Source organism: Macaca nemestrina, chromosome 2 (genome assembly GCF_043159975.1).
Source record: "Macaca nemestrina isolate mMacNem1 chromosome 2, mMacNem.hap1, whole genome shotgun sequence".
In the NCBI taxonomy this organism is placed as follows: domain Eukaryota; kingdom Metazoa; phylum Chordata; class Mammalia; order Primates; family Cercopithecidae; genus Macaca; species Macaca nemestrina.
In genome coordinates this window covers 183,858,906-183,879,512 of record NC_092126.1, presented here as the reverse complement: position 1 = coordinate 183,879,512, position 20,607 = coordinate 183,858,906, and the positions used below count along the sequence as shown (strand labels likewise).

The 20,607-nt window shown below is 41.5% G+C and overlaps 2 protein-coding genes across 9 annotated transcripts in view; one reads left to right on the top strand and one right to left on the bottom strand.

Moving 5' to 3' along the window:
• Positions 1–5,320: 5,320 nt before the first annotated feature.
• Positions 5,321–20,607, top strand: part of LOC105477475 (cms1 ribosomal small subunit homolog) — a 369,751-nt gene continuing 354,464 nt past the window's right edge. For 2 of the 4 annotated variants that reach the window (XM_071092523.1, XM_071092522.1), the window contains exon 1: positions 5,383–5,521. Coding sequence is in view for 1 of the 4 variants with exons in the window: in XM_011733982.3 (XP_011732284.2) it covers positions 5,458–5,521 (64 nt within the window). In the remaining 3 variants the exon portion in view is untranslated. Of the gene's footprint in view, positions 5,522–20,607 lie in introns of all 4 variants that reach the window. The other 2 variants (XM_011733982.3, XM_071092521.1) reach the window with 2 other exon arrangements.
• Positions 14,189–20,607, bottom strand: part of LOC105477476 (filamin A interacting protein 1 like) — a 297,624-nt gene continuing 291,205 nt past the window's right edge. For all 5 annotated transcript variants that reach the window (XM_011733987.3, XM_024791455.2, XM_011733988.3 and 2 more), the window contains one exon: positions 14,189–18,743. In XM_011733987.3, the coding sequence (XP_011732289.2) occupies positions 18,552–18,743 (192 nt within the window). In that variant the 3' untranslated portion in view covers positions 14,189–18,551. The remainder of the gene's footprint in view (positions 18,744–20,607) is intronic.

The window sequence follows — 20,607 nt, the reverse complement described above, 5'->3', positions numbered from 1 at the left end:
TTCTCTTCATTTCCATTTCTACTATCAAATTCCAAGACACTGCTATCTTGCTTTGATGACTGCAAGAGCCTCCAACCCAGTCTTTCTGTTTGTACTATTCCTACACATCACCCAGCTTAAAAAACATAAGCAGATCTCACAGCCTAAAAATTGCCCAATGGTTTCCTGCTTGAAATCCTTATGATTGCTGAGAGGCTCTTTCAGGTATGGCCCCCATCTACTTCTCCATCCTCATCTCTTGCCACAGTCCTCCACTAACCCTCCCACCTAGGTCACAATTGCTATGTAGTTCCTTTATAGCACTTTTATCTTTTAGCTGAACTTATCATTTTTATCTGAATTTATTTATTCATTTACTTGTTTTTTGTCTATTTTGTCCTTATTGTTTATGGCCTGTTTTGTCCTTGTCTAATGCCTACCTCATCATTTTATCCCCTAAACTGTTCCTTCCTCCTTTTACTACTCCCATCTATGATGTTATGTTATTTTATTTTTTTAGTTTTTAAGATATGAACCTATAGTTTTTTTGACTTCTGTTTTCCTCACCATCCTATTTCCAAAACATTAGCACAAATTGGTGGTAATGCTCCTCACTTTGGCTCTTCCTTTTTTTCTATACTATTGTTACCCTAGTCCAGTGAGTGTGGGTCATTTTGGGGACACAGACCACATTGAGAGTGCTGTGAAGGTCATGGGGCAGACGGGAAATCACTTACTAGTAACTCAGCAAGTTACTTAATTCTCTGTGCCTTAGTTTCATCATCTACAAAATGGAAAGAAAAACGGTATAAACCTGGAGCAGATGCTTTCTATGCCCCTTTGCTCACTTTCAAATTGGCTCAGCCACGGAGGAAAGCTCTGGGCACACTGTCATCATCCCACCTCAAGTGAGCTGAAGTGTGACCGCTCTACTCTTCTGCCTCAGGGCTTTCTCCAACAGCCTGGGAATATCTGCCAATTCATATCCCTGGCAACAACCCTCACTCAATAGTGGATGACAGTCAGTGGTAAGTGTCCTAGCCTTCTGTCCTTTTGAAAATGCTATGTTGTCTGGGGTGTATACCCTGGGATTCATTGATGTGCACCAGGAAAATGTAGGACCTGGGCACACACGAGGAGTTTAGGAGCATACGTTTAACAGGCAGAAGAGAAGAGAAAGAGGTCTCTTCTTTACATAGAGAAAGGGGTCTCCCTGCGGAAAAGACTGGCTGGTGGCAAATGTGCCGAATTTTCTAGTCCAGTTTGAGGAGGCGGTGTCTGATTTACATAGGGCTCATAGATTGGTTCGACCAGCTATGATGTTTACGTAGCACACGGGGAAGGCCCGTCACTCCACCCTAATCTTATTATGCAAATGGACTTTCCAGTTGATCAGTGCCATCTTGTCTGCTCCTTGCAGTACACGTGGCTGGCAGAGACGGGAAGATGGAGGTGCCATTTGAACATGTCTAGTCCTTAGTTCCTGCCAGCATTCATTCGTGCAGGCTCCCAGCTTGCAGGCTGCTCTTTGTTAGAAAATGATTTGGGGCTGCTTTTCATTAAAAAGAAAAGCCTTACTGAGGACTCCCATACCCTTACTATCTATCTAAGTAATTTCTTCTTAACTCCTGTATCACTTTGTGAGGCTAATTCTGGGGTATATCCTATTTTTTTCAGAGGGTCTCCAACAGGATAAAGAGCCAGCTATTGTCTATATCAAAACCAGTTTAATATCAATCCTCCTTCCTTGTCTCACTCTCTCTGCCTTTATTCCTGCATCCAGGGATCACCTCCCAAATAAACTACTTGCACCCAAGCCTTTGTCACAGGCTCTGCTTTGAGGGGAATCCTAAGTAGGCAGTGATTTTATCAGTTGGGGTCCTACCATGCAAAAGATGACCCATTTAAGTTGGAAAACTAAAAAGAATTTAGTAAGGGGAGTATTTCTGAACATGAGGTAGGGTTAGGGAAATGAAACATGGTGTAGAACCCCAGGACTAGTAATGGTGGGGAGCACTTACCACTCCTAAGTCTGAAGAGGCAAAGGCAATAAGTAGTTACTAGACTCAGAAGAAAGAATTGAGGAGAGCTGCTGAACTAGAGCTGTGGCCTTCAGTAAAGGGACCAGCATCAGGACTCAAGTGAGACAAGCATTTTCAGGTTGGTGTCGGTGTCAGCCTGAGAGTGACTGCCTCCTTAAATCCGGTGTCCTAGGTCTCTGCTTGCCTCACCCTAGTCCCAGCACAGCATCTCATGGAGTTATGATTAGATGAATTACGATATAAAAGGCATAGAGAGGTACCTAGAACATGCTATTGTTGATATTGTTACTACCATTATTGTCTACATGATGCAAAAGTTTGAATACATTATGAAGTACACTTATAGGCTGGGCTTATTGACTAAGAACCTCTGCACTGATTAAGACCTTTTCATTGTGTGGTGAACATTCGCAAAACAGCCTTCAAACTTTATCGCTCTCTTACTAATTCAGTTCTTGCCAACCTTTCACATCATGGCATCCACAGAAAATGGTGATATTTGTACAACACTAGAGTGAAGATGATGGTCCCCTCAACCTGAGGCAACTGCCCCAAGGTCACTGCTTCCTCCAAAGGCTGTGGGGTCGGTCTCCGGCCCACCCACGCCAGGTGGGAAGCTCTGCTCAAATCCATTATCCATCCTGCACAGTAATACCAATCTAGCTTTCCTAAAACAATACTTCTAGAATGTCCTTTGCCTCTAATAACAATGATAAAAATCCAGAATTCTTGGTCTGATACTCAAGATCAAGACATGGAGTTGGAAGAGACCACAGGAATCATGAAATCTCTCCCCTTTATTTTACAGACTCACAAATAAAGGCCCAGTAAAGTTTAATAACCTATTCAAAGCAACATTCCAATCTTTCTGCCAAGGAACTATTATTTACCCTATCCATTTTTGCCCACAGACATCCATGGTCAAGTGCTACCTCCCAGTTCACCCCACTGGGAAATGAATGTTTCCTCCTTTAAACTCTGATAATACTCATTCAGATACTGAACAGTAAGAGGGAGCAGAAAAAGACCTAATAGTTATTTCAGCCTGAGCTTCCCTGTGTTAGATGATACGATCAGATACTGGAGAGTATGGTTTAACAATACACTGATTTATAAACCAGGATGCCTATTCACTAATAACCAATTCACTAATAACAAATAGAACAGAAATGAATGCTACAACTTAGGTTGGCTATTCAATATAATCTGGGGTCAGTAAACTTATTTCTGTAAAGTTAGAGCAAATACATGAGGGAATAAATAATAAATAGTACATATATGAGGGCTACAGTCTGCTGCATATCTTTACCTTTTTTTTTTTTTTTTTTTGGTTGTTTTGTTCTGTTTCTTACAATGCTTTAAAAATGTAAAAAATGGCTGAACACAGTGGCTTAGGCCTCCAGTACCAACACTTTGGGAGGCTGGAGTGGGAGGACTGCTTGAAGCCAGGTGTTTAAGACCAGCCTGGGCAGCAAAATGAAACACGGTCTCTACAAAAAAAAACCAAAAAGAACAACAAAATAACTAAGCATGGTGGCACGTGCCTGTAGTCCCAGCTACTCGGGAGGCTGAGGCGAGGTGGAATATAATGTAAGACCATTCATAGTTCATGGTACTAAACAGGCATCAGTGCCCATTGATGCATAAACGTTCCATAATTTAGTATTGCCAGACTTCTTCTTCCTTTTTTTTTTTTTTTTTTTTTTTTTGAGATGGAGTTTCCCTTTTGTCAGCCAGGCTGGAGTGCAATGGCACCATCTCGGCTCACTGCAACCTCCACTTCTCGGGTTTAAGAGATTCTCCTGCCTCAGTCTCTCAAGTAGCTGGGATTACAGGCGCCCGCCACCACGCCCGGCTAATTTTTGTATTTTCAATAGAGATGGGTTTCGCCATTTTGGCCAGGCTGGTCTGGAACTCCTGACCTCAGGTGATCCACTCACCTCGGCCTCCCAAAGTGTTGGAATTACAGGCGTGAGCCACCGCGCCCGGTCCATACCTCTTAATTTTGTGATTTATTGCCTGAAAAACCGTCTCGCTGTGGTGTTTTTTGTATTTCCCAGATTAATAATCAGACTGAACATATTTTCATATTTATTAGCCATAGCACTTCCTCCTCCACACTGGCATTTCTTACCTTTCTTTTTCAATAATCTATTAATCACGAAAATCTCCTGTCATCTACATTTCTTCACAAAAGTCACATTGTTTTTTATCTTTATAGATTATTTTACATTTGCCATATTTATACATAATATCTTCCCTTTTGGGGCATTTAGAGTGTGCTGACAAAGTCTAGGCAGCAATGCATTTATAAAACACCTATGAGCTGGGTGCACACGGGGTAATTTTCCACATATGGCTAATCCCGTCCTCATCAGATTAAGGTTCCCTGTCTTGTCATTTCTGAGGATGTATCCTATTAGAAGCCTAGCCCTTTATTCTTACACATTACACTTCCACTACTGTAGGGTGACATCTGAATGGACTCATCTTACTATTCCATGCATAGTACCAGGCACGTTGCGTGCTTTTAATACATTCTGTATAATTTTTACCTCTGTGTTTGACGTCCTGAAAAATACCGTCCACAATTACTTCACAGGTAGCCCCAACACTTGGTGCCCAGCGCGTTTTCCTAGTCCCTCCCTGCCACTTCACGTTGGGAATGGGACAAGAGGCACTGTGGGTCTCTTACCTATAGTTACGAAGCAACGGGCTCCCTTATACTTCGTTTCCCAAATAGGGGGTGGGATACACAACCGAGGGAGTACGGGCAAAACAACTTTCAGGTCTTTGGCCACTTGCGTCTTACTGTGGGCGAGCCTTTCCAGACCAATTACATTTTCTTTACTCATATTGCATAAATAGCAGAACTACATTTACTACAAAGGCCAGACATTCATGGTCATGGATCCTTGTGCATGTTATTCTAAGAGCAAACTGTACAAACACATAAACTCTGAAACATTGACGCACAAGCGAAAACACACGCACGTGTTTGTGTCTTCTCCCGCGGCCCAAGTTCTTTGAAACTGAGCGGAGAAAAATCGTCTTCGCATCGCGTCTCACACTTTCGACACAATCTTATCGGGAAACAGAACACCTAAACAAAAATTTTTTAAATACGTTTTTCAAAAACGATGACAATTCCTTTCGTCTTATGTTCCTTTTTGTCTTTAAGCTTTGGAAAGATTTATTTTGCGTTTCCAAACTGCTTCTGCCTGTCGGCGCCTGTGTGAAAACTGCGACGAGTCTGGAAGTAGCTGCCGGAGAGGCGGGGCGGAGGTGTGACGTCATCGCCGCGGGGCGGAGGCGACAGTGTCTAGCCGGGGCTCCGCGTGTACCTACGCCGACAGAACTGGCTTTGAGACAGCGTGATTCTCCGCAGCTGGCCGCCTCCCCGTGGTGTTCAGCCCACGTCGAATCCTGAGCTGAGATGGCAGACGATCTCGGAGACGAGTGGTGGGAGAACCAGCCAACTGGAGCAGACAGCAGCCCAGGTACCCACTCTGTACCCGCGCTCCTACGGGGCCTCTCCCGGAGCCCTTCCGTGCGCCTCAGCCCTGATCGCTTCTGGCGGTCGCGGTGTCAGCCCGACAGGGGCGCGCACAGCCGTGGGAGGGAGCGCGCAAGCATCTCGGGGAAAGTGGTGCAAGAGACTTTTTAACACGTGAAACAGACAACGTGACATTAACTCAGATCTGTCTGCCAGCCAGGAAGGATCCTTTCCCAAGCTTTCTCTTTTCATTATTTCTTGAGAATGGATAAGACAGTTTTTGTGACGAGAAGCAACTTTGTGTGATGGGTAAGGGTGACCCATGAACTGCTTCAATTCAGGGTTACCCTTCAGACTGAGGTCAGAAGCAGGGGTTACTGGTTCAGACTGCTTCCATTCAAATCACGACTGCAGTATTCTGATACTGTTTAGCCTCTTTTTTCTCATGTAAAATAATGATAACAATAATGTCTACTTCATAAAGTTGTGAAGACAGTACAATAATGCAATTTAGCGTGGTGCTTGACATATAATAGATATGCGGTAAATATAAGTTACTGTATTTCTTGTGGTTATGATCCTTATCATGTAATTTGGAATATTAGAACTGGAAGGAGGCTTAAATAGAGATCATCCTTTGAACTCACTTATTTTACAGATGAGAAACGTAACCTAAAGATGTCAAGTAACTTGACAAGTTCACAAAGCTAACTCCTTTGGGAAACAATACTAGAATTCAATTAACACAATTTGAATAGTTTCTGCTATGCTTTGCTATGTTTACCGACTTCTGACGGGCATTTTATCCCCAAGTAGAGTAGCATTAAGTAACCCCCCATGTCAGGCTGGCCTTGAACTTTTTAAGTTCCATCACACCTACCATGCAATTATTGGTTGGTTGGTTGGTTTTTATCACTCCTCAAGGTCTGTCTCCCTTCTCTACTAGAGAAGACAGGTCCAAAGTTGGATTCATACTTCTGTTATCTACAGGGCCCTGCACGTTAGACACTTGATACCTATTTGCTGCAAACAGTCTTGAAATATTAGTTGTGAAATATCCATTAAAAATAACCAACTTTAGTTGTTGCATTGTTTCCAGAAGGACAAGCCTTCAGGTACAAACTAAGCAGATGTCATTTTTAGAAAGGTAGCCAATACAATATTTCCTTGATTAAACTTCCTGACTCTTTTGCAGCCCTGTGGTGTTCCACATTTACTTTAATAACTACCCCTACCAACTCAGGTGTTAAAAAGCTCTATTTTATGATATGACTGAAGACGAATAGTGGCCATTTAAGAAATAGTTGAATTCTGTTTGAGTGGTAAAGGGGATCTCTTGGTTCTAGTCCTCACTAGCTGTGTGACTTTCAAGTTATTCATCCCTTGAAAGAAAGGCAATCAACATGTTTTGAGTATCTATTATGTGACAAATGTCGTCATAAATATGAATTGATTTAGCCTTCATAACATCCCTAAAAGGTAAGTATTCTCTTCGTTTGTATAGGTGGAGAAACAGAAAAAAGTTAAGTCGTGTTCTTAGGAACACACATTGAAGAAGAGGTCTGGGAAGAGTTAAGTGTGATTGATTTTGAAAGTCATACTTTTCCCACTACTACTATGTGACTTCTCTGGGCTTTTGTATCATAATCTGTAAAGAGCCCTTAAAGATCATCTTTTTTAGGGTTTTACCAACCAACAGTTTTAAACACTGAATCTAGTAAAACTTTAAATTGCTACAGCCTCCTTCATCTAAGTTGCCAGAATTCCCATGAAGACAATGTGTTGGAGTGCCTAAGATTACTCTACTTCTTAAATTCCTTCTAGCCATAAGACTAAGCTTTTTTTTTTTTTTTTTTTTTTTGAAGCACAGTCTCGCTCTTGTCCCCCAGGCTGGAGTGCAATGGCGCGATCTCAGCTCACTGCAACCTCCACCTCCCGGGTTCACGCAATTCTCCTGCCTCAGCCTCCCGAGTAGCTGGGATTACAGGAGTCTGCCATCACGCCTGGCTAATTTTTGTTTTTAGTAGAGACGGGGTTTCACCACGTTGGCCAGGCTGGTCTCGAACTCCTGACCTGAAGTGATCTGCCCGCATTGGCCTCCCAGATTGCTGGGGTTACAGGTGTGAACCACCGCACCCGGCCAAGAGTAAGCTTTGAAAATTGCTGACATTAAATTTATCATAGGCCTTTGCTTTGTTCGCTGCTCCTAAGCAAAGTAAATATATGCATTTGTTTGAAATCTCCTTGAGTATTCACTGGCAATTTGCCTAACTGTAATCTGTACACTGTTTCTAATTCAAAAGGAATCACAGCTGAACCATTTCAGATTTCCTGATTCTTCTTATGTTGATGGGATCTAGCCTTGATCCTAGAGCACAAGGCTTATTTACCTGGCTGCCTTCTTGAAGTCTTAAGTTATTTGACAGGGATGTCAGATGTATTCAATTGTTATTTCAGCCTAAAATATGTGAATTATGTTTTGTTTCAAAAGTCAAAGGAGAAATAATACGTTAAATCACAGAAAGGAAAGATAGTTGTATTGGTGCTTTTATTCCTATTGTGGATTATGCTACTTGCCTATAAAAAAAAACATCTTTCGCTATCACGTGTTCCCACTTCACATCCATGGTAGCAAGGCAGTGGAACATTTCAGTCACTTACAAGTATTTGTTGGTTATACATGGTTTATAACATCTAATGTAGCTGTCTGTTTGTTGTCTGTCTAAGGAACTGTACTATTTTTTGGCTGTTCTCTTGTCTTCTTAGATGTGGTATGTAACACAACGTTTTTATGGCTCTTTAAAACCTGTCATTTTTGTGCTAGAGTCCTGCATTGCACTGGAGCTCACCATGGGTCCTGGCACTTATTCGGTGTTTGGTGTATGTTAGCAGAATAAATGTGTGTGTGTATGCATGTTACCTGCTACAGAGTATGTAGGTAGACATATAATTTCTCATCCAATCTAGAAACTTTTGTGAGTGGAAGGCTATGAATTTAGAATTTTGCAGGGACTCTCCTGGTCCTTAGGGGATGTCTAGTCACTCCATTGGTGGCAACTGGAGTCATGACCCAACATAAGGCAGCTGGGAGTCGCAGTGCTGAGTGTGCAGCCCAGGATGCCTTAGGCATAAGATCCCAGGAATCATCTAATGACATCTTATATTTGATTTATTTCCTTATTCCCTGTAAACCTTCAGAAACTGTTTGAAGTGACTTATAGTAAGTAATACATTCAGTAGAATAACGATTTGAAAGGCCGGGCACGGTGGCTCAAGCCTGTAATCCCAGCACTTTGGGAGGCCGAGGCGGGCGGATCACGAGGTCAGGAGATCGAGACCATCCTGGCTAACACAATGAAACCCCGTCTCCACTAAAAATACAAAAAAATTAGCCGGGCGTGGTGGCGGCGCCTGTAGTCCCAGCTACTCGGGAGGCTGAGGCAGGAGAATGGCGGGAACCCAGGAGGCAGAGCTTGCAGTGAGCCGAGATCGCGCCACTGCACTCCAGCCTGGGCAACAGAGCGAGACTCCGCCTCAAAAAAAAAATAAATAAAATAATGATTTGAAAATATTAATGCTGAAATGAGTAGATACAATGCCTGAGATTTTAATGTAGTTGACCAGTCTGGGTACTTTCTCAGTGTGAAGGTGAAAACTGAGAGAATGTCAATTATAGCATGGATTTTGTGACTTATGGAAGGGAGTCGAGAGATTCTGCAGTTCAAAATGTCACTTGAGGGCCCGTCATCCCAGCACTTTGGGAGGCCGAGGCGGGCAGATCACCTGAGTCCAGGAATTCGAGACCAACCTGGCCAACATGGAGAAAACCTGTCTCTACTAAAAAGACAAAAATTAGCCAGGTGTAGTAGTAGGCACTTGTAGTCCCAGCTACTCAGGAGGCTGAGGCAGGAGAATCACTTGAACCCAGGAGGCAGAGCTTGCAGCAAGCCAAGATCGCACCACTGCACTCCAGCCTGTGCTACAGAGTGACACTCTGTCTCAAAAAAAAAAAAGAAAGAAAAGAAAAAAGAAAATGTTACTCGATCATCTCCTTACAGAAGATGAAGAGAATACTGATTGCTTTCCCTTTTTATTTCAATGATATACCTATTAAATTACCAAGTCGAGTACCCAGTAGGCAGCTAAGTATGTGAGTCTGGAGCTCCAGGGCCAGATCCAGGCTGAGATGCAGATTTAGGAATAACTGGCATACAGATAGCTTATTATTATTATTATTATTATTATTTTTTTTTTGAGACGGAGTCTCGCTCTGTCGCCCAGGCTGGAGTGCAGTGGCGCTATCTCGGCTCACTGCAAGCTCCGCCTCCCGGGTTTACGCCATTCTCCTGCCTCAGCCTCCCGAGTAGCTGGGACTACAGGCGCCCGCCACCTCGCCCGGCTAATTTTTTTGTATTTTTAGTAGAGACGGGGTTTCATTGTGTTAGCCAGGATGGTCTCGATCTCCTGACCTCGTGATCCGCCCGTCTCGGCCTCCCAAAGTGCTGGGATTACAGGCTTGAGCCACCGCGCCCGGCCAGCTTATTTTTAAAGAGCATGTTCTTAGCAGTCTGTAACATTGAGCCTCCATGTCTTTTAAGGAGGGTCTTTCATATGCTTCCCCACCTCATTCTGAATCTTTGATGCCATCTCTTCCCAAGCATCTAACTAGAAAACTGAAGTGTTAAGACACTTCTGTGTACAATGCCAGGAGACTGCAGGTGATAATACCAGCTTGCGGCCGGGCGCAGTGGCTCACACCTGTAATCCCTACACTTTGGGAGGCCGAGGCAGGTGGATCACCTGAGGTCAGGAGTTCAAGACAAGCCTGGCCAACGTGATGAAACCCTGTCTTTACTAAAAATGCAAAAAATTAGCTGGGCTTGGTGGCACGCGCCTATAATCCCAGCTACTCAGGAGGCTGAGGCAGGAGAATTGCTTGAACCCAGGAGGCGGAGGTTGCAGTGAGCCGAGATCGTGCCACTGCACTCCAGCCTAGGCAATGACAGCAAAACTCCGTCTCAAAAAAAAATAATAATAATAATATACCAGCTGGCATTTGTTGAGCGCTTACTACCTGCCAGATACTGTTTTCATTGCTTTACACATTCTAGTTAATTTAATCTTCATAAGTACACCAGGGGTAGTTACTGTTGTTATCTTTGCTGATGAGGAATTTGAGATACTGAGAAATTAAGTGATTTACCTAATACTATTTACTTTACTTTACCCAATACTATCTATTTAATTGGTAAATGGGGGAGCTGTGATTCATATGCAGGCAGTCTGAAACCAGAGCCTGTGTGCTTATATTTCGCATTCTAATTATCAGTGGTAAGAATGTCATCTCTAAAGGAATAATCTGTTGTCGGTTTAAAGAGACTCATAATTTAGAAACTCTTTTGTTTATATATCATTATCAAATTGTGTCTGTTAGTCTTCCAAAGTTTACTCTTTTAAAGAACACTGGTTACTTGGAGCTACAAATAAGCAGCTTTTCCATTTGGGCTTTGAGAACCATTTCTGCCAGTAACTCAAACCTGATCCTGGAGCTCAAGGCTTAACATATATGGCTGCCTTCTTTAGATCTTTAGTTATTTAATAGGGATGTCAAATATAGACAAGACCCAGCTACTGAATTACTCTCCAAACATGCTTTTTCTCCAGACTTTCCTGTCTCCATAAATTAAACCACCAACCACCTAATTTCACAAAGGCCTAGCAGTATTCTGATTTATTTATTTTTTTCACCCCTATATCTCATCCATCAAGTCCTGTTGTCACTACCTCCAAAACGTATCCTGAATCTTTCTTTGCATTTTTCTTCTCTCTGCCTCCATTGGAGTATACGTTGCCTTAACCACTGCAGTAAGCTTCTAACAGGGCTCAGAGTTTCTACCTTGTCCCCCACTCACCAGCTAAAGGTCTTTTTAAAAGAAGTCAGGCCACTCTCCTGCTTAAACCCTCCAATAGCTTTTTCCCTGGCACATAGAATGAAATTCAGATTACTTACCATGGCTGGTGGCCACCAGGTCTTCTACTATTTACTCCCCTATAGTTTATGCTGTCCCACCCACTCCAGCCTTCATTCTGTTCCTCAGTAGGCCACACTCATTCTGTCCTAGCCCTTTGCCTTAGCTGTTTCTTTTCCTTTCTGTCCTGTCCTTCTGATTGGCTGGTTTTCTTTTTTTTTTGAAATGGAGTCTCGCCCTGTCGCCCAGGCTGGAGTGCAATGGCGTGATCTCAGCTCCTGGCTTCAAATGATTCTCCTGCCTCAGCCTTCCAAGTAGCTGGGATTATAGGCGCCTGCCACCACGCCCAACTAATTTTTGTATATTTAGTAGAGATGTGGTTTCACCATGTTGGCCAGTCTGGTCTCAAACTCCTGACCTCTTGATCCGCCCGCCTCAGCCTCCCAAAGTGCTGGGATTATAGGCATGAGCCACCAGGCCTGGCCAGCTGGCTCTGTCTTAACATTAAGTACTCAATTCAAACATCACCTACTCAGAGCGGCACTTCCTGATCAGGCAGTCTAGAGTAACTAGGTGTTCTGTTACATTATCACAATATCTATTAAATTATTATGTTATTGTAATCCTCAGCAGAGCCCTTAGCACCAACTACTATTTTTCCTTGTTAAATTATTACTTTTTCCCAACACTAGACTGTAAGAGCTCCATGTGAGTGGATATTTTGTTTGTCTTGTTTGCCTTAGCTTCAGGGCCTAGAGTAGTATCTGGGTACAGAGTAGGCACTCATTAAGTATTTGTTAGTTAACTAATTAGTTCTTAATATTTCATAGTCACACCTTGAAGACCTCAACCTAGGAGATCTTTATCAGAAGGACCTCGATCTGCTAGCAGAGTTGTCAAACTCCTGTCCAGGCTTTTGACAGATTTGGCAAATGCCACTTTTCTCTTTTCAAAATTACATTAGTAGTCCTTGTAAAACTGTGTCTTACTAACATTTTATTGTAACCATATTTGGATTTAATTATATAAATTACCTTTGGAAAAAGGACAACAGACTCTTCGTAAATAAGCCTGTAATGTTTACTGGTGACAACTTTTGTCACCTAGAATCTATGTGCTTATTCTTTTTGAGATTGCTGAAATGAGCTTTGTAAATATTTTCGTTGTAATATCATTTTATGGTATATTCTTCAAATTATATTGCTTTATCCATGCTGAATTCCTTCTGGAAATGGAGTAGGGGAGCACCTTGGATCTTTTCTTTAAACCCAAATACCCAGGCTTTTTTTTGTTTTGTGTTTTTTCTTTTTTCACACTGAAGTTAAACCTTTACAGTATTAGTTTTACATATAGACAGTCACGCATTGTAGATGTTGTAAGGCATTGTCTCTACATATAAAATTCAGACTTGGAATATTTATAGGCGATGTTAATAAAACACAAAAGAGGATTGACTTCTGGGCATGTTGTTTTCAAAATCATTTGTCAAGCTCTCGTGCTTAGCCTTGTTTTAGACACTGTACCAGAATTAGAGGGAAAAACATAATCAGCTTATATTATAGGATTTACACATTGATGTGGTTCAGTCAAAATGCAGGTAGTATTGACAGATATTCAAGGGCAAAACACAGGGGCAAGATGAATTTAAAAGGCAAGGGGAAGGAAAGAAGAAAGAGGAGGGAGAAAAATGACTATGTTATTTGTCATTGTTCTATACTTGAAGGCTGTAACAGATGGACCCTTAGATAACCTTCATGGTCTGGTTTAATTTACTGCATATAATTTCTGCAATTCTTGCAAATGATTAAATGAGTGGTTCTTGACAACAATTATGAACATTTAAAGGTGGAGATTTATGCATATTTCCCTAAATTGCATGTCAGGTAGTTCCTGCTGTAATTTTGCTAAATGTTCATGAATCTCTTGAAAAATACTACTGATAAATGTGGAAAGCCTATACATAACTTCTATTTCTTCCATCAGATTCAATAATAATATGTTATTTTGTGGCACAAATCTTTTTTTTTTTTTTTTTTTTTTTTGAGACAGAGTTTTGCTCTTGTCCCCCAGGCTGGAGTGCAATGGCGCAGTCTTGGCACACTGCAACCTCTACCTTCTGGGTTCAAGCGATTCTCCTGCCTCAGCCTCCCAAGTAACTGGGACTACAGGCACGTGCCACCACGCCTGGCTAATTTTTTTCTTTTTAGTAGTGAGGGGGTTTCACTGTGTTAGGCAGGATGGTCTCGATCTCCTGTCCTCATGATTCGCCTGCCTCAGCCTCCCAAATTGCTAGGATTACAGGTGTGAGCCACAGAGCCCGGCCTGACACAAATCTTTTATCTGTTGTTCATCTGATGTTCTTTAGTTGAACACTTCAGATGCATTCATAAAATTATACATTTTACTAAATATATCACAGCTTGAAATATAGTTTCCCCATTTTTATAAGATTTCATAGAGTTCTTAATTGATTTTTAAATGGCTAATATTGCTTATAAAAATTAGTTGATGAAGCTCTTAAATTCTTATTTCTGGGTTCCTTGTTCTAGTTCATACTAGACCAGAGGTCAGCAAACTTTTTTCATATAAATCCAGATAATAAATATTTTAGGTTTTGCAGGCCCAGTCATCACTGTCATAACTCTGCTGTTGCAGTGTAAAAGCAGTAATAGAAAATAAATATGTAAACGAATGAGTATGGCTGTGTTCCAGTAAAACTTTATTTATGGACAACAACATTTGAATTATATGTAATTTTCACATCACAAAATAGTCTTATTTTGATTGTTTTTCAACATTCACAGTGGGTCAAATCTGGCCTGTGAACCACAGTTTGCAAACCCTGCCCCAAACTCAGTCACATCCTGAATTGTATGTCACCTGTCTTCAGGAGAAGACATTTGAAACAAATCCAGAGAGAATTGTGTTACTCTATTACTTAGTAATTATCAGCCATGCATTAGACCAGTCACATGTCTGTTAAAATCAGATATTTGATTCTAAAAAATCTCAAGATTAGTTCAGAAACCTTGAAGGTAAGTAAGTGAAGGACCAGGAAAATACTTCAGCTTGAAAGTATCAGGTTGTTGACATTTTTGTTACAAATTGGATTTGTTTTCACTCACTTGGATTTTTATCTGCTTACTTTAAAACATTTCATCAAGTGAAATCACTCTAGAATTATTAGGTCAGCTTCTATTTTCATTGTTCGTCAGAGGCCACACTTTTGCGGAAACAGGATGCTCAGGAGGCAATATTCTTTATGTGTCAGTTGTGTTACATATAGGTCAGACATTACTGTTTTGAACTCCAAATAGTATTCTCACTCTTTAGTTGTATTTGCATTTTTATTATATTATTATTACATATTGCTTGAAATAAGCATGGTTTTTGGTTGTTAATCCTTTTGTTAAAATATAACTTTATTATTATTATTTTGAGACAGAGTCTCACTCTGTCACCAAGGCTAGAGTGCAGTGGCGTGATCTTGGCCCACCGCACCCTCCGCCTCCCAGACTCAAGTGATTCTCATGCCTCAGCCTCCCGAGTAGCTGGGATTACAGTCATGCACCACCAAGCCCAGCTAATTTTTGTGTATTTAATAGAGATGGAGTTTTGCCATGTTGACCAGACTGGCCTCAAACTCCTGGCCTCATGTGATCTGCCCACCTTGGCCTCCCAAAGTGCTGGGATTACAGGTGTTAGTCACCACAGCTGGCCAATACAACTTTACTTTGAAGACTTTTGTCTTAATGGGATTAGAACTGCTTTACCACTGAAAGATGAGTTTCTGCTGGTTCCCATAGAAGTGTCGACATTTTTCTACCCAATTTTTTTTTGGGGGGGACGGAGTTTTGCTCTTGTTGCCCAGGCTGGAGTGCAATGGCGTGATCTCAGCTCACTGCAACCTCCACCTCCTGGGTTCAAGCAGATTCTCCTGCTTCAGCCTCCCGAGTAGCTGGGATTAGAGGCCTGTGCCACCATACCCGGCTAATTTTGCGTTTTTAGTAGAGACGAGGTTTCTCTGTGTTGGTCGAGCTGGTCTCAAACTCCTGACCTCAGGTAATCCACCCGCCTTGGCCTCCCAAAGTGCTGGAATTACAGGCGTGAGCCACCACGCCTGGCTTCCACCCAAATTTTTAGTAGTTTGTATACTATGTTGTCCCTCTTTTTGTGCTTCCTCTTAAACTTAGGCCAGCTTGGATAAAAATGTACTTTAGGGAGTCTCCTGACATGGGAGAAAACAATTTTGAAATCTTCAATATACAACATGTTTTGTGCTTCTCTTCTGAGTAAAATTTCTCCCAAGATATTTTGTTTTTTTCTGGGACTATTGTTAGTGCATGTTGTTTTTCCTGTTTATGCTTCTTTTCAACCTGTTTGGTTTTCACTATAGGGATTCCAATGAGTTTTTTTCTATTAGCATAATTACCAATGTTGAATGTCACCTGGGCATAACTACTTTTCCTAATCCTGTCATACACTATTGCTATCTCTTAGTGTATTTTCTCAAGTGAGAAAATGTCTTGACTGAATGACCTTCTCTTCTTCATTTACTCATTCTCTATTCACTCAAGATTTATCAAATACCTGCTGTATGTCAGGCACAGTACTAAACACTCTGTACATACATTTTTTTTTTTTTTTAATGTCAGAGCTTCATCACCCCCCCCACTTTTTTTTTTTTTTTTTTTTTTAAACAAACAAGATGTTGCTCTGTCAGTCAGACTGGAGTGCAGTGGTGTGATCATGCTCACTGGAGCCTCGGACTTGTGGGCTCAAACAGTCCTCTTGCCTCTGCCTCCTAAGTAGCTAGGACTACAGGTGTGCACCACCACACCTGGCTTTTTCTTTCTTTTTGGAGAGACAAAGTCTTGCCAAGACGGGTCTTGAGCTCCTGACCTCAAGCAGTCCTCTCACCTCAGCCTCCCAAAGTGCTGGGGTTACTGGTGTGAGCCATCATGCCCAGTCTTCACCTTCTTTTGCAGTCCATCCCCTTCTGCTGTTCTCTTCCTGCTTTTCTTTCACTTAGACTTTTCCACTTCAGGCTTTTAATTAATTTGACTTCCCCCTACTGCCGTCTGCCACTTGCCTGCTGGGATTGCTGCCCATCATCCCTCTTAATGCTGCCCATCATCCCTCTCAATGTGCCCATCATCCCTCTCAATGCTGCCATCATCCCTCTCAATGCTGTCCATCATCCCTCTCAATGCGCCCATCATCCCTCTCAATGCTGCCTATCATCCCTCTCAATGCACCCATCATCCCTGTCAATGCTGCCCATCATCCCTGTCAATGCTGCCCATCATCCCTGTCAATGCTGCCCATCATCCCCTCAATGCTGCCCATCATCCCTCTCAATGCTGCCCATCATCCCTCTCAATGCTGCCCATCATCCCTCTCAATGCTGCCTATCATCCCTCTCAATGCGCCCATCATCCCTCTCAATGCTGCCCATCATCCTTCTCAATGCTGCCCATCATCCCTCTCAATGCTGCCCAGGCCTCTAGCCCCTCCTCCTCCTTGAAATTGCAGGGGCCTGGGGGTGTTTGTACAGTGGCGTTAGTGCAATGAGGCGGACTTAGTTAGATAAGTATGGGGAATGGCAGTTTCTTTGCTCTTGCTCTGCTGGCTCCAACCCAGGACACCTGGCTAAAGCAGTCCTTAACCATGAAGATTTCTTCTGGGGTCATGCTTCCAGTTTTTAGTGAAGGATCACAAAAAATATTTAGTGTCGTTCCATTGATTTTTTTTCCCCCCCTCGATTGAAGCTTTTTGAAATGTTTTTTGAATGGCCTTTTGTGTCAAACATGCCTTGTCTTAAAATGTCCTGTATTACTCTGTCCACACTGAATTACAGGCTCACCTTTCTCTCAATTCAATGAGAGAGTTTTCAGTGTGATGAAAAGAATTACTTTAGCTTTCTCCCAGGGGCTCTGTCTGACCTTATAGAATTCAACATTTTGTCTCAATAGTTGGGCATGCTCATAGCTTATCGGAACTGGAAGGGACCTGAGGAATTATTTCACTTTCCTGTTTTACATATGGAAACTCAAGGCTTAGATTGATGAATGCAAAGCTCGGTGTCACATGAGTGAAAATCTAGGATTGGAATTTGAGTCTCCTAACCCCAAGCTTTTGTTGAATCAACTGATTTTGTATAGTGTTTATTCAGGGAAGAGATATGAATAAACAGTGTCCTATGAGATGATAAATTGTGTATTTTTTCGAGCACCTGGAACATTGATTCATCTCTCCCTAAAAGATCTCAATGTTACCTTTGATTCAGATATGTCCTTATTGCTACTGAAAGCAACAATACCAATCTAAAATTTTTGTTAGTTTTACAAGCTTAGCAATATGATTCTGAGGCCTGGTTTATACAGAAGCGGAAACATACTGGAAAAATGGGATAGGAGACTAAGTGTCAGTAGTAAGGTATGCTCACTACACTGGTGATTGTCAGATATTCTACACAAAGGACATATTCAGCTGTTACTCACTTTTGTTATGCTTTTCCTCCTTGTAACTAAGAATTATCACTTTGTTTTTTTCCTCCTGGACATAAAGAAATCATAGTTTTAGACCTTAAAGTGTGATTTTAATTGTCCTGCCACCTTGACGGAAATAATCTGATTTTCTTGACTCAGATTAGGAATTTTTGCTATCACCTTTTCTTAGCAAAATATGATTAATTAGCAAAGTTCTATAGAATGAATAATTACGTCTGTGTTCATCAGAAAACTCTTGAATTGTTCTAGTGAATTTAGTCCTATATCAGGTTGACTGTAGATAGTCCATCTTTGGGTTAGATATATGAGATATATGTCGGATGAGGAAATGGGTAGATTTGGGTTTAGGCCTGTGAGCGTGTGTATGTGCATATATACATATAGAAGTAAAATAATTGTAGATGTGCTGCTTTTTTTGGGATGATCTTCATTAGGTCCACCAAGCTGCCTCACCGTTTCCTGGAGAGATGGTCCTTTGACCTTTCATAGTGGTAATTTTAGCTTTCCACATATTTCTGTAGATGAATGTATCCAGGCAGTGCATTGATGTGAGTTACCTTCTCCCTCCCATGTGGAGGAAAGTGTTGGAGGTGACAGTTCTTACGATGTGTAGCTTCTCAAGGCCATTTTTGTAAATAGGCTTATCCATAGGCACTGTGGGGGCTTTAGTGGAAATCTTGGTGATGCCTGTAGGTTTTGGTTTAGGGATCCGTGTTGGGATTCTCTGCTTGCATACCTCCTTGATCTTGAATTAAACAAGAGAACAAAAGGTAATTAATGGTACAGTTGGTGGAGAAGCAGTCACTTCCAGCCTCCTTAGACTCCATTGTTTAGGACATGGAGTCAGTTTGGAGGATTTGGCTTTGAAAGTACCAGTTTCTGGGGATATATCAGATTAAAGATTGTCAGGTTGAAGAAAACAATGTCAGGAAGTAATCAGGTGTGTGTTGAATATGTGCTGTGTGCACAGTTCTTGATAAAGATAGTGGTAGATACGGAGATTAATAGATATTTGGCAATCACAGTGTAGTGAGACATAAAAAAGAGTAGTGTCCCAAATTAATCTCAGCAAAGAGCCATGAGATTGCCAGAGCAAGGTTAATTTCAAATGAGATTGTCTTTAAGAGTGCTTCATGAAGAATATAGCATTTGACTTGGGCCTTTAGACTTTTAGAAGTTTTCGCAGTATGATTTTGCTGGGATGGGCAGCTCCAATGATGATTAGGGGAACAGCTTGGTAGTATGTATCAAGAACCTTATGAATCTTTTCTAGGATGTAGAGAAGCAGGCAAGGATATTTGATTTTAGCATTGTTTATAACGATGAAAAATGGACAGCTAAATGGATAGTATGTGTTAAATGAATTATAGTATAATTTTGACAATATGCTATGTTAATGAGGCCAAAGCATCAGGAGAATGTTTACTTAGAAATGTTAAAAGTAGAATTTAAAACTGTATACATGCTTTAATTATTTACACACGAAAAGAAAATGCCAAAAGAAAATGCACCCATGCTATTGGTGGTTAACCCTGATTAGTGGACTTTTTATTTTTCTTACATTTTCTGTGTTCTCCACATATTTTATAGTAAATATGCTATGAGAAAAAGCAACACTAAATTGTTTTAAGAGATAAGAAAGGAAGGAAACAACTCAGAGATCAGGACATTTCTGTGAACAACTGTATTATCCAAGCCATGAGCAGTAGAAGGTGCAGTTGAAGTCAGTGACGGACTAATCAAGTCTGCTAATATTGTGACTGTAGCATTAATAATAGCCTTCCCAAGATAGGTTTCTGTGATGTCCTGTAACTTTATCAAGATTTAGATTGGTTCTCCAATTTAGTGTACAAAAATGTATGTTGGGATCCTTTTTAAATTGTAGATTTCTGAATCTTACACTATACGTTGTAATTCACTGGTTTGTGGATAGGTCCAGGAATGCACATTTTTAATAAACTCTCAGAGTGATTTCTTTGACTCAGGTGGTCGGCCTACCACACTTGGAAAAGTACTGCCATAATTGAACTTCCTTTAAATGTAAGCTTTATGTTTTCTTCACCTGAAACTCTGGCCTACCTGGGTATGCATAGTTCAATACTGTGAAAGGCCAGGACAGATTGGTATGACACACAGTATTGGTGGATCTCGGTTTTTTTGAGCAACACTGATATGTGTTGGTGAAGAAAATGTGTCTTGGAACGGTGGTCACTGATAACTTTCAGGCCCAGCTGACTGAAAGTTACTGGGCTACTACTTGTTTCCACACCATTGATGTGCAAGCTTTTGTTTTTTAGGTAACTCTTAATTTCATTACATAGTTTTTACCTCTAGATGGCAGCAAAGGCTTGTTATTTTATCAGAACACCCCAAATTGTCATTACCAAATCTTAAAAAAAAAAAAAAATGAGCCTAGGGCAGTGGCTCTTGCCTGTAAGCCCAGCACTTTGCAAGGCCGAGGTGGGCGAATCACTTGAGGTTGGTTGTTTAAGACCAGCCTGGGCAACATAGTGAAACCCTGTCCCTACTGAAAATACAAAACAGCCGGGCGTCATGGCGTGCTCCTGTAATCCCAGCTACTTGGGAGGCTGAGGCAGGAGAACCACTTG